Source organism: Mercenaria mercenaria, chromosome 3 (genome assembly GCF_021730395.1).
Source record: "Mercenaria mercenaria strain notata chromosome 3, MADL_Memer_1, whole genome shotgun sequence".
Taxonomy (NCBI): domain Eukaryota; kingdom Metazoa; phylum Mollusca; class Bivalvia; order Venerida; family Veneridae; genus Mercenaria; species Mercenaria mercenaria.
The window spans coordinates 74,001,765-74,014,624 of record NC_069363.1 but is presented as its reverse complement, the minus strand read 5'-3'; the positions used below and the strand labels follow the sequence as shown (position 1 = coordinate 74,014,624).

General features: G+C 34.5%; 1 protein-coding gene across 1 annotated transcript; it reads left to right on the top strand.

Moving 5' to 3' along the window:
* The first annotated feature begins 3,084 nt into the window (after window positions 1–3,084).
* Window positions 3,085–12,101, top strand: LOC128555926 (uncharacterized). Its single transcript, XM_053539751.1, has 3 exons — window positions 3,085–3,124; window positions 10,901–11,338; window positions 11,564–12,101. Exons 1-3 carry the CDS (start codon window positions 3,085–3,087, stop codon window positions 11,881–11,883), a joined length of 798 nt encoding a protein of 265 aa, XP_053395726.1. The 3' UTR covers window positions 11,884–12,101.
* The last annotated feature ends 759 nt before the right edge of the window (window positions 12,102–12,860 follow it).

Below are 12,860 nucleotides of genomic sequence, written 5' to 3'. Positions count from 1 at the left end.
AGCTTGCTAACTTTCTCGAAGTGTGTTGAATTTTAGTATTAGTCTTCGAAAATTTTGCAGGCTATACGATAATTCTAGAAATACACATAAAGAACGCATGGTGTTATTCCATCATAAGGGCCCGGGCGTTTAAAAAAACAAATCCGACAGGAGTTGAGAGTTCTGAAATGGTCTTAAATCTTTGGGAGCCCATGATATTTCTTTTTAATTTCTTATACGACTTCAAACGTATGAACGTTGTAATACTTGATAACCTACTATCTTTGGTTTCGTCAACTCAGATATTTTTCAAGTCAAACACTCTTCACTCACTGTTTAAGCATTTCTGAAATTTTGTTATATTGGAAAAATGGTGGTAATTTATAAAACATATAATACAGTAGCCATCTTGAGTCCTGTGCAACTAAAAAGACTTTTAATTCAATTTAATTGTTCCTCCCCCAACCCATCTCCACCAAAGAGCTGACCAAAATGTTATGCTTAATTGAAAATACATTATTTTTTTACTTCTAATTCTTGTTTTTAAATATTTTGTCAATTCGTGTCTGAAAGGCGGTTTTATGACACATCATTGTTTTAAAGTGACTTGTATTTGGAAAACATTTATAAATCTTATTATTCCTTCTCTTTGTTTTATATGACAAAAATACGCACACATATCGACTAACACGCTTTATTGAACCCTTAACAAATGAACTTACTGTGTGCAAGTTTGCTCCAAGTACATTGCCAATTTATATGGTTTCGATTCTAATATGAAGTAGAAAGCATCTGTCACAGCAAACGAAACAAAAGTCACATGAATCTTATTCACAAACAGTTAAAACTATTAACATATATAATATGTATTATATGAGGTCAGGCATTCGATTGAAAATGATCTTCCGGGGTATAAAAAGAAGTCCAAAGTAAGTAGATCCTAATTTTCCACTTTATTTTGCGTAAATTCGTGTAGAGCGAGTGCCGTTATCACACATTTTCACAACCAGAATACATTCCAACGCTCGCTATAATGGAGTGGTCCATTATTCAATTAGGGCAATATCATTTATGGTTCAAAGGGGTCTTTACTGAAAATTTACTAACTGAATAGCGAACAGTGCAGGCCACGATCAGACTATACGGATGTGCAGGCTGATCTTGGTCTACACTGGTCGCAAAGACGGAATGGAATCACTTGCCTTGAGCAGGCTGAAGGTTAAATTTGTTAATAACGCCAAATATCGTTACCCTGAATGCCGTCTGCAGATCACGTCATTGACGGAGCTGAAAATATTTGACGTCATACGCACAAATCAAATCCTAAAAAAGATAACTCCAAGACTATTCAAATTACAGCAGTGTCACACACATGTTAAAGCAATTGGGGTGGCGTTCCCTTGCAAACAGAAGAAATGATGCCAGGCTACTGATGTTTTACAAGATTGTCCATGGACTGGTTGCAGTGCCAATGCCATCTTATATTTTACCTCCTACCCGGCTCACTAGACACATGCATTCCCAATCTTTCCGGCAAATTCAAACACCCTGTAATTATTACAAGTTCTCTTTCTACCCGGCTACCATCATTCTCTGGAATTCTTTGCCGGCTGACATTGCTCAAGCACCTACCCTGGACCAGTTTAGGCAAGGGGTAACCAAACTGGGCCAGGACTTCTGAGTGACCAGGCTGTTTTTAATCCTTTTACTGTACATTTCGCCTTTTTATTAGCACTATCAGCTTTTTCTCAAATTCTCACAAATACTTTATGTATTACTTTAATTCTCCTGTACATTCCTGCTTTTAAACTCTTATGCACTGACGCGCACCTGCATAAAATACTCGCAAGGGTGTCATGCAGTATTTATAGATAGATAGATAGATAGACATAAACAAGCAGACATCAGATATTTTGCGAAAAGTTTAGAACGGTAAGCGGGTTTATTTGAAAATTTTATAAAAATTATATATCTTATTTAAGATTTGTTTCCATATTTTCATTCTTGCAGGCTAAATGTTCTTGCAAATAATTTTAAATGATACAAACCTTGTTAGAAATTGGAATTAATTTCAAAGTCTGTGTCTAGTAATAATGTCACAAAGTAGAAAAGTAACCGCGGCAATGTTGCAAGTTTTGGCGATGTATGCAACCTGAATATTTACTTTATCGTGATATTTACATGTAACGTTATTTTCAAGATAATTTCGAAATTTTACTCGGTAATTAAATTTGTAGATATATGATTACTTTATCATTATAATTAAATGTCCAGTGAAAATGTCACAAAAATTGTCGTAACGTCTTATTTCCTTGACGTTATAGTACTGTATGTAGCGTTTTTTTCTATAGTTTATGATTATGTATTCATTCATGTAGCCTACATAGAATAGATTTAGGAAACTGATCCCATGTATTTTGTAAAATATTTCTTTTCACTTAACTTCTATACTTTATCATAATACACTGCATAATACTGCAATATTTAACTCTTTGCTTTAGGAAAGCTATTATGACTTCAACAGAAAGTGCCAGAATAAAAGCAATTAATGACACAAAATAGCAGACACGAAAACAACAGAAACTCGACTCCTTTCATAGCTTTCCTAACATATCAAACAGACGGTACTACAAGCCAATTGCGGTGTTACGAAAGGTTCGTTACAAGTACAGTAAACTCTGGCCCCGTGCTTATAGTTTTATGCTTAACTCGGCTCAGTAGGGAGAGCGTTGGTCTACGGATCGCGGTGTCGCGAGTTCGATCCCCTGGCGGGGCGTATGTTCTCCGTGATCATTCGATAAAAGACATTGTGTCTGATATCATTCGTCCTCTACCTCCGATAATTCATGTGGGGAAGTTGTCAGTTATTTGCGGAGAACAGGTTTGTACTGATACAGAATCAAACGCAAGCAAAACAGACAAAGTACCAAGAAATTATACAGCCTTCTCAAACACTCAAAACAAGATTCCACTAGCATTGACACACTCAAACATGACAACAAACTTCACACATAGGACCCTGACAAAGCCACTATACTCAATAAGCAATTTCAGTAATCAGTTTTTACTTCAAAATCTCCTCTCTCTCTGAAATCTTTGGCTGATATGAAGGTCCAGGATATCACAGATACAGGTAAAGGTAAAGGTAAGTTTTATTTACCGTCGCTTGGTGAAACAATTAACATAAGCTCTATAGAGCTTTTCTGCGACCCTATATTCATGATTAAGAACAGTTAAAACCAATTATACCTCACCCCAGCAAGTTGCTGGTACCCGTTTACAGCTGGGTCGACTGAGGCAATCATGATAAAGGACCTTGCCCATGGACACACCGCAATGGGAGTAGCCAGGATTCGAATCAGGAGCCTTCACCTCCGTAGGAAAGCGTCTTTGCCCTCTCAACCAATGCGTCCTCATAAATAGATCCCAGGAAAAGAAACGTACAGCCCACAAAAACCTAGAGCTCTGTGTCTGATATTGAAATTTTAACACAAGGTATCGAGAAACTTGTTTGTAACCTTAATCCCTATAAAGTTGTAGGGCTCGACCAAATAAGACCGGTCGTGCTTATGAATATTAGCCAAGAGATCTCCTCTATTCACTCTGTCAGATATATGAAAAATGGCGAATGTCGCTCCCATCTTTAAGAAGGGCTCTAGGTCAGACCCAGCCAACTATCGCCCAATCTCTCTTACCTGTATCTTGTGTAAAACCCTGGAACACATTGTATCCTCTAGCATAACAAAACGCTTCTCAAAGAACGATATGTTCTATAAATTGCAGCATGGTTTTCAAGAAAAGAGGTCTTGTCAAACTCACTGACAGTTACTAATGTTACAGCAATTTAGAAACCTGCTTTTCTTAATTATCTTCAAAAATACTGTCATTTACATTTTTGTTTTTTATTTCAGTAACGTCTTGCATAATCTTTAAAACGTTAATTTTGACGTCAGATTTTGACGTTTCCGACATTACCATTCGGCATACACACATCTTGCGTAACGTCTCTGCATGAAATAAGATGGTTTACATGTTTATATACCCCATATGGCAAGTTCTGTAGATCCTTCTATCTATATATACTAACGTGTATTTCACGAATAATTGTACCAACCAATATTGCCAAGGACAGATTATCTACATATAAAAAAAAATCACATGAATGTATACCTCTTGATTTAAAACTAGGAAGTACATGTTTTTAACAACAAAACTGTATCTGCTTTCATATAGTATTTTACTTATCAAATTTATCTTTTTAAATTAACATAATGCCCGTCTTATTTTATTGGTTCAAACTGACAATCGTTTTTGGATAGATTTTACAAGACTAAAACCTAGTTTGAAACGGTGAACTTATGATGGAATGCCATTTTATCCTGTCACTTGCAGTATTTTCGTCCCGATATCAGGGTGCCGTATATCTTTCTTGATATACCGTCAGCTGACACGTGACCAGTGATATACGGTCAGTTGATCATGTGACCTTATAATCGATATTGTTGTCATAAGAAATTTTGCATTGAAACCATCACCATTGTATTGGAAATGTCCGAATTAAGACAATGAGTGGTCAAATAATGAGTTTTTATTCAAAAACGAAGAAGTTATTGCGATTTTTTCGGTGATTACGTCATCATAATATATTATAAGTGACGTCATTACGAATATGACGTCATTAAAACGGTTGTCGCACACTTATTTTTGTAAAATAAATTGCCAAATATCGGAAAATGAAGTAATGACAAGATAAATAGAATAATAGGTTAGTGCCTAAGATGTAGAAAGTTTATCTGGCTCGGCTCCGGACGTTATCAGGTTCGCCTTCGGCTCACCCGATAACCTCCTCCACCTCGCCAGATAAACTTTCTCATCTACGGCACTAACCTATTATTCTCTATATTTCGTCATTCACAACTGAATATTTTCTGTATCCGATCAGAGATGAATATATAGTATTTTGTATTCGTTAAAATTCATAGGTATATCAAATTAAAAGAAAAAAGAAAGTGAACAGTTGTCTAGTGGATATGGTGTCAGCCGCTCAATCAAGAGGCCATGTGTTCGAGCTAACTGGAGTCTCGACCACGCCTTCTCACGTGACTCTAGTACAGGCTTTTTCTAGGAAGCGGTTTCGAGAGTGGTTAAAAAATATTGATGTTTTCGTCACCGTCGGACTTAAATAGATTAGTATAAGCTAAAACGGAATACTGGTACTATATTGTAGGTCTTTAATTCAATATTCTAATATGGCTCACATAGAGGATATTACATGAGTGTCTTTCCATATTGAATTTATTAAACGAGTTGAATGAAATGATAAAATGCGAGGCTCTGCCGAGCATTTTATCAATTCTATTCAACGAGTTTAATAAATTCAATATGGAAAGTCACAAATGTAATATTCTTTTTATCACATGTTAGTCTTTACTGTCGAAACGTCAAAAAATTTACTTTCTTTTACTATATAAACAAGTCAATTTGACCAACGTTTCCAGTACTAAAAACGACGTCGACGTCAAAGCTTTATTACACTAGTGTATTATCGTTTTTATTTAATGGCTTTATTACACTCCAGCGACGTCAAACATGTGATAAAATGCTTTTATCATCACAACGATGTTATGTTGACGTCACGTCAACGTGATTCTTAGCGCCAGATACGCATCAAGAAATAGCGCCTTCAAATTTCATGAACTATTTTACTTAATAACATGTTTTAAACGAAATGTCACACTGCACAAATGTTTTGATTAATTTATACACATATTGAATTAGTTATTCGCTTTGCTAAATAATTCGCAATAATTTTCATTCAAAATGAATTCTGCCGCAAGACGTATTACCGTTTCCGGTCCTGGCATGTTTTAACAAATACCTACTATTGGCGCCATGCTTGCGCGAAGAAACAGTTCCATCATATCTGATATAAATTTTACAATAAAGTACATATTAGAATCGAAATAATTTATAGCAAAACAGTGCTTTATCACCATTTATACACTCGGGCGGTTATACGTCGTCCGAAATAATTTCACTCGGGCTACGGCCTCGTGAAATTATAACGCCCGACGTATAACCGCCCATCGTGTATAAATAGTGATAAAGCATTGTTTAGCTATAAATTATTTCTTAAATGTTTCATCGGGTGTGGCTAGGTTTGCTAAAGCATAATATGTTATTTCATACTTTGTGGATGACTTTGTCGAAACAGCAGATTCTCATTTAAACTTTTTGCTGTAATCATTTTAGGTGTTTATTTCATCTGCAGACACAAATTAAAGAAAAACAATTCGACATATGAAAGGTTCTAATATGGGTATTATGTCATAAATCTATAAAACACTTCAAATTTAATGTAAAAGTGCAAGTTATAACTGCAATTTATTTGAACTAGAAGTCATAAATTGTGACTGAAAAGGTATCAATTTCTTCAGCATTTCTGCAGAGTCATTATACAATATACCAGTTTAAATTTCCGTTGCGTCTCAGCTCACCTGAGAAGCTATGAAAACAATAGCATCTTAAATCTTTCAGACATAATTAAAATGCACAAGCTTTTTTAACTATATTAATATAAGATAAATATAAAAGATTCTGCTGAAGTACAATATTTGCCATTGGTGTTCGTGTCTATGTCCATGTGTCAAGTAAGCTGTAAGGGTATAGGCTTAATGCAAAAACGACCTTTCACTAAAGATGATCTTGAATACCCCAAGACGACAACTGTTTACAACGGGATTAGGGTCATTTAGAATTAAAAGTAGATTGTATTTATGAAATTTTGAGGAATTAATCCCAACACAAGTTATTTTGCGCATGTGTGATATATAGCTACGAATTAGCTTACATAAAGAATCTACTAAAATCTGCCGATATGAAATGGCTTTTGTTTACAGGCCTTATGGCAAGTAAAATTTGCTTGAAAAGATAAATATACGTAAGAATTTCTAGAATAGATTCATAACTATTTTCCGAAATCTTCTATCAAGCTAGAACATTTACAAATGCCAGTTCAGTGTCTTAGGACAAATATTTATACAGAGATTTCAAGTAATACATTTGGAGTTCTTAAATGACCCAAGAGAGTTCAATTCAACCTGCAAGTGCCTAATAACGCATGCATAAGCTTGAATATCACGTTGGAAAACACATCTCCCGAAAAGAAAAGTTTGCGATTTCTATTACAAATCTGGTTATTACAAATGTGGTTGAACCTTTGCAACCACTTTTGTAATAAAAACGAGAAATGTAATAATTTTTTTAAACTAAAATAGGTCCATGAAAAAGGTATCAGGTAAAGCATTCGGAGTTCTTAAATGACTAAGGACAGTTTAATTCGACCTGCAGGTGCTTAATAACGCATGCATGAATATCACGTGGGAAAACACATCTCCCGAAAAGAAAAGTTTTCGAGTTTGTGCCAACTTTCATCAAAATCCCTCCATGCATGTAGAAGATATGCTAACCCTAACCCTAACCCTATTTTTAGTAACAATGACCTTGACCTTTATCCCAGAAATCCCAACATCAATCCCAAGCTACAACTTTTTATAAGTTTTCTATACACCAAGTTTCATCATGATAGCTCATTCCTAAGTTAAGTTATTGACCGGAAACCCTTTTTTTATTTTAAGTAACAGTGACCTTGACCTTGACTCCAGAAACCCCAAAATCAATCCCAGCCTTTGTCTTGATATAAGCTACATACATACCAAGTTTTATTCAAATATCTTTACCGAAACAAAAGTTATTGACCGGAAACACCAGTTTGACGCCACCGCCGCCGCCGCCGCCCGCCCGACATCTACCCCAATCTAATAACTCAGGTTTTCGTTGAAAACCTGGTTAACGAGAAATGTAATAATTTTTTTAAAGTAAAATATGTCCATGAACAAGGATTTCAGGTAAAACATTTGGAGTCTTAAATGACCAAGGACAGTTTAATTCGACCTGCAGGTGCTTAATAACGCATGCATATGCTTGAATATCACGTGGGAAAACACATCTTCCGAGAAAAAAAGTTAGCGATTTTTAATACAAATCAGGTTATTTCAAATGTGGTTGAACCTTTGCAACCACTTTTGTAATAAAAAACGAGAAATGTAATAATTTTTTAAAGTAAAATTATGTCCATGAACAAGGATTTCAGGTAAAACATTTGGAGTCTTAAATGACCCAGGACAGTTTAATTCGACCTGCACGTGCTTAATAACGCACGCATAAGCTTGAATATCACGTGGGAAAACACATCTCCCGAAAAAAATGTTTGCCATTTTTTACAAATCTGGTTAATAACGTGCTTAATAACTCATGCATAAGCTTGAATATCACGTGGGAAAACATATATCCCGAAAAAATGCGATTTTTATTACAAATCTGGTTATTACAAATGTGGTTGAACCTTTGCAACCACTTTTGTAATAAAAACGAGAAATGTAAAAATTTCTTTAAAGTAAAATAGGTCTATGAACAAGGACTTCAGGTAAAATTCGGAGTTCTTAATGACCCAGGACAGTTTAATTCGACCTGCACGTGCTTAATAACACAGGCATAATCTTGAATATCACGTGGGAAAACACATCTCCCGAAACGAAAAAAAATGTTTGCGATTTTTATTACAAATCTGGTTATTACAAATGTGGTTGAACCTTTGCAACCACTTTTGTAATAAAAACGAGAAATGTAAAAATTTCTTTAAAGTAAAATAGGTCCATGAACAAGGTTCAGGTAAAACACACGGAATGCTTAAATGACCTGGACAGTTTAATTCGACTTGCACGTACTTAATAACGCAGGCATAAGCTTGAACATAACGTGGGAAAACACACCTGCCCCAAAATATGTTAAAGTAAAATAGGTCCACGAACAAAGATTTCAGGTAAAACATTTGGAGTCTTAAATGACCCAGGACAGTTTAATTCAACCTGCACGTGCTTAATAACGCATGCATAAGCTTGAATATCACATGGGAAAACACATCTCCCGAAAAAAATGTTTGCCATTTTTTACAAATCTGGTTAATAACGTGCTTAATAACTCATGCATAAGCTTGAATATCACGTGGGAAAACATATATCCCTAAAAAATGCGATTTTTATTTCAAATCTGGTTATTACAAATGTGGTTGAACATTTGCAACCACTTTTGTAATAAAAACGAGAAATGTAAAAATTTCTTTAAAGTAAAATAGGTCTATGAACAAGGACTTCAGGTAAAATTCGGAGTTCTTAATGACCCATGACAGTTTAATTCGACCTGCAAGTGCTTAATAACACAGGCATAATCTTGAATATCACGTGGGAAAACACATCTCCCGAAAAAAAATGTTTGCGATTTTTATTACAAATCTGGTTATTACAAATGTGGTTAAACCTTTGCAACTACTTTTGTAATATAAACGATAAATGTAATAATTTTTTAAACTAAAATAGGTCCACGAACAAAGATTTCAGGTAAAACATTTGGAGTCTTAAATGACCCAGGACAGTTTAATTCGACCTGCAGGTGCTTAATAACGCATGCATATGCTTGAATATCACGTGGGAAAACACATCTCCCGAAAAAATAGTTTGCCATTTTTTATTACAAATCTGGTTATTACAAATGTGGTTGAACCTTTGCAACCACTTTTGTAATTAAAACGAGAAATGTAATAATTCTTTAAAGTAAAATATGTCCATGAACAAGACTTTCAGGTAAAACATTTGGAGTCTTAAATGACCGAGGACAGTTTAATTCGACCTGCACGTACTTAATAACTCATGCATAAGCTTGAATATCACGTGGGAAAACACATCTCCCCCAAAAAAGTTTGCGATTTTTATTACAAATCTGGTTATTACAAATGTGGTTGAACCTTTGCAACTACTTTTGTAATAAAAACGAGAAATGTTATAGTTATTACAAATCTGGTTTTTATTACAAATCTGTTTGTAACGCATTTTTGGGGGATAATACAAGGATCTTACATGCATGCCTGTGTAAGACGGGGTTTTCCCTACTCGAGGGACAGTGTGGAATGGAAAACCGAGCATTAGCTGAGGGTATTGAAAACAGCTGTCTTACACAGGCAGACATGTAGGATCATTTTAAAATTTCTTGCTTATCATGTTCAAAATAGATCGTGGAGACAAATAGGTTTTTGGTATTTCCTGACATTATTTATAAAGTTTATGACGTCATAATGGTACCAATACTATGTGAATGCACTAAATTGATATTCCCCGGCGCGTGCTCGGATAAATGTATACTTTTCCCGCTAGGTAGGCAAGAATAGCCAAAAGTATTCATAGTTACAAGTGCGAATGAAACTAGTTTTTATTAAATGTGAATTGTACGGTATGGACTTGTTTTTAAAATTTCGTTTCGAAAATATGTCTGTAGTCTCCGAACAAAACATTACGTTTGGTCAAATATATTTATTTTTAATGACTTTGATTAAAAAGGTGTAGATCTATTAAGTTTCACAATAATGCTTTACAAACAGTGTGCATTTAGTTACAGAAAAGCGACTACAGACTGAATGGCTCTCTATTTTTAGTTTATAAGACACTAACGATTCAGAATATATCGAGACATGGAGGCAGTCAGGAGTGTTATTTCAATTTCTATATTATGCTCAAGTACTTACGTTTATTGGGTACTAATAGAATTGGAGAAAATTGTATTTATAACTGAAAAAGGATTAAAGAATGAAAACAATACAAATATATTTCAAGATAAAGGACTGATTTTTCATGAATCAGTTATTCAATTTTTTATGGAAATGTTTTCATTTTTGAAGACAGTATATATTACTAGAATATACATAATAATAATTTATAATGCTGTCTTCAGTAACAACATACGGAATACGTAATATCCTCCAGTCATATAATCAGCTGCCTTTTGTTTCATGTAAAACAATGATATATTTCAGGTCTGTCAAAATCCTGCCTTTGCAACAGTTTTCCTTTGGAGGATATAACTAGCGATGGTTTTGACAGAAGTTCTGACACTGATTTTTGGGAGTACTTCACTTCAACAGTTGGATATTCAGATTCAAGCAAACGCGCGAGTACATTTGTATATATTTGGGATAAAGCAAGAGATACAAAGTTTCATAATACCAAAGAATGGGACCTGCCAACTTATTTAATGAATTTAGATACCTATACAAACGGACCACAAATGGAAGATGACTATAAAGTTATGGAATCGATAATTTCGGATTTAACAGAATCACCAAACTCTACATCCGACTATGCGATGGAAGAAACCTGCACCATATATATGTACGGTTATTTATGTCATACAAACTCTACTTGTAATGATAGGTATGACGTCATGTTCTGCGAATGTGACATGGGACTGACAGGTACGTATATGCCAGTCCTAAATAATTCTATCCTAAAAATCCCCAATTATTTGTAAACAGGAGATATACTTAACATACTTTGCACGCGCTTCCTCAATTTAAGCTTTTTCGACTATTGTATCGTTAAAACCGAACAGAATACAAAACTAAGCATTTATAGTCCTTGACCAGACACTGTTTTTAAAATAATAATCCCAAATGTAGACACATTTTTTTATATTCAAGGTTACCAGTGCTCAGAAGAACATCCCTGCACCCATGCCGTCTGGACTGAATGTCCCAAAGAGAACCGATTAAGGCGGTGTTTTAGAAATTGTGATGAGGAACTGTGTTCAATGGAATATTGCTCTAGTTGTATGCAAGGTTGGACAGGAAAACTATGTGACATTCAAGAGACATTTTCTACAGGAAGCAGTGTTTTGGCAAGATATATAGACTATACTGAAACTCTTTTGTTAATCAATATCATTATTTACTGTGTCTATTTTATGTTATACATGTTTTCGCAAAGCTTAAGTTGTCATGCTCTAAGATCAAAATTTTAGAAAAAAACATATAGGAGTTTACTTTTTTTGATAATCTATAAGATTCGACATTCTCACAAAGGCTAACATCGTCCTGTTTTGGCATTAAATGTTACACTATATCATTGAAAACAGCTACATACTATACTGCACTCTCTACAATGATTGTTACAATTTTCTTTGGATCTCATTCAATGCTTTGATGTTATCTTCTTTACTAATAAATGCAGTTTCTTTCACGGTTTGTAAGAGGCTCTCGTTTTTTGAGTTAATTGTTAGAAAAAAGGGACTAAAATACATTTTATATCAACATTTAAAGCAAGGGTAGATCTAGTGAGGAATTTTAAAACAGTATGGAAAGTTTAATTAATATACACAGTGACTAGTGATCTGTGTTATAAATTATAAATGTAAGTTTATGGTATATTTAAGAAATAATTTATCTCATCGGTGATTTGTCGCTGAATAAATCACTGTTTGGAGTTCAGATGCGAAGGAATTATATCATGAGTGTGCAGCCCGAGTGATATAATGCTTCGCATCTGAACGACAAACAGTGATTTATTCAAGAGCAAATCACTAAATGAGATATATTATTTTGATTCTAACACGTTATTAAGGACTTTAAAGTACATCATTGTCGGTATGCATTAAATATTTGCCCGTTTTCAATCGGGTTCTTTTCCAGCGCGCCGCTACGCCGCTTGACGCTATGACGTAATAATTGTGACGTCAGAACAGTGAATTGTTGTTTAATAATTCACTGTTTCCAGCCTTCTTTGTTTAATAGGAAAATGAATCGGATCGTGTTAGAATTCATATTTTTGGATAAGATGTTTTAAAATTAAATTTTCATGTTTAAAAGTGGATCTAATTTCTGTGTCACAAGCGTAATATTTGCAGAGACTGATTAAATTTTCTGTTATTTTTTCTTTTATATTTGCTCGCATATTCATTCATCTGTACCTTTATTCAATGTATCAACCCTGATATAACAA

Excerpts from the sequence above, each read along its gene's own strand:
- LOC128555926 (XM_053539751.1), top strand. The coding sequence starts at position 3,085 with ATGAAGGTCCAGGATATCACAGATACAGGTAAAGGTAAAG. Across the intron at positions 3,125-10,900 it reads AGATACAGGTAAAGGTAAAG|GTCTGTCAAAATCCTGCCTT; the intron begins GTAAGTTTTATT and ends GATATATTTCAG. Across the intron at positions 11,339-11,563 it reads ATGTGACATGGGACTGACAG|GTTACCAGTGCTCAGAAGAA; the intron begins GTACGTATATGC and ends TTTATATTCAAG.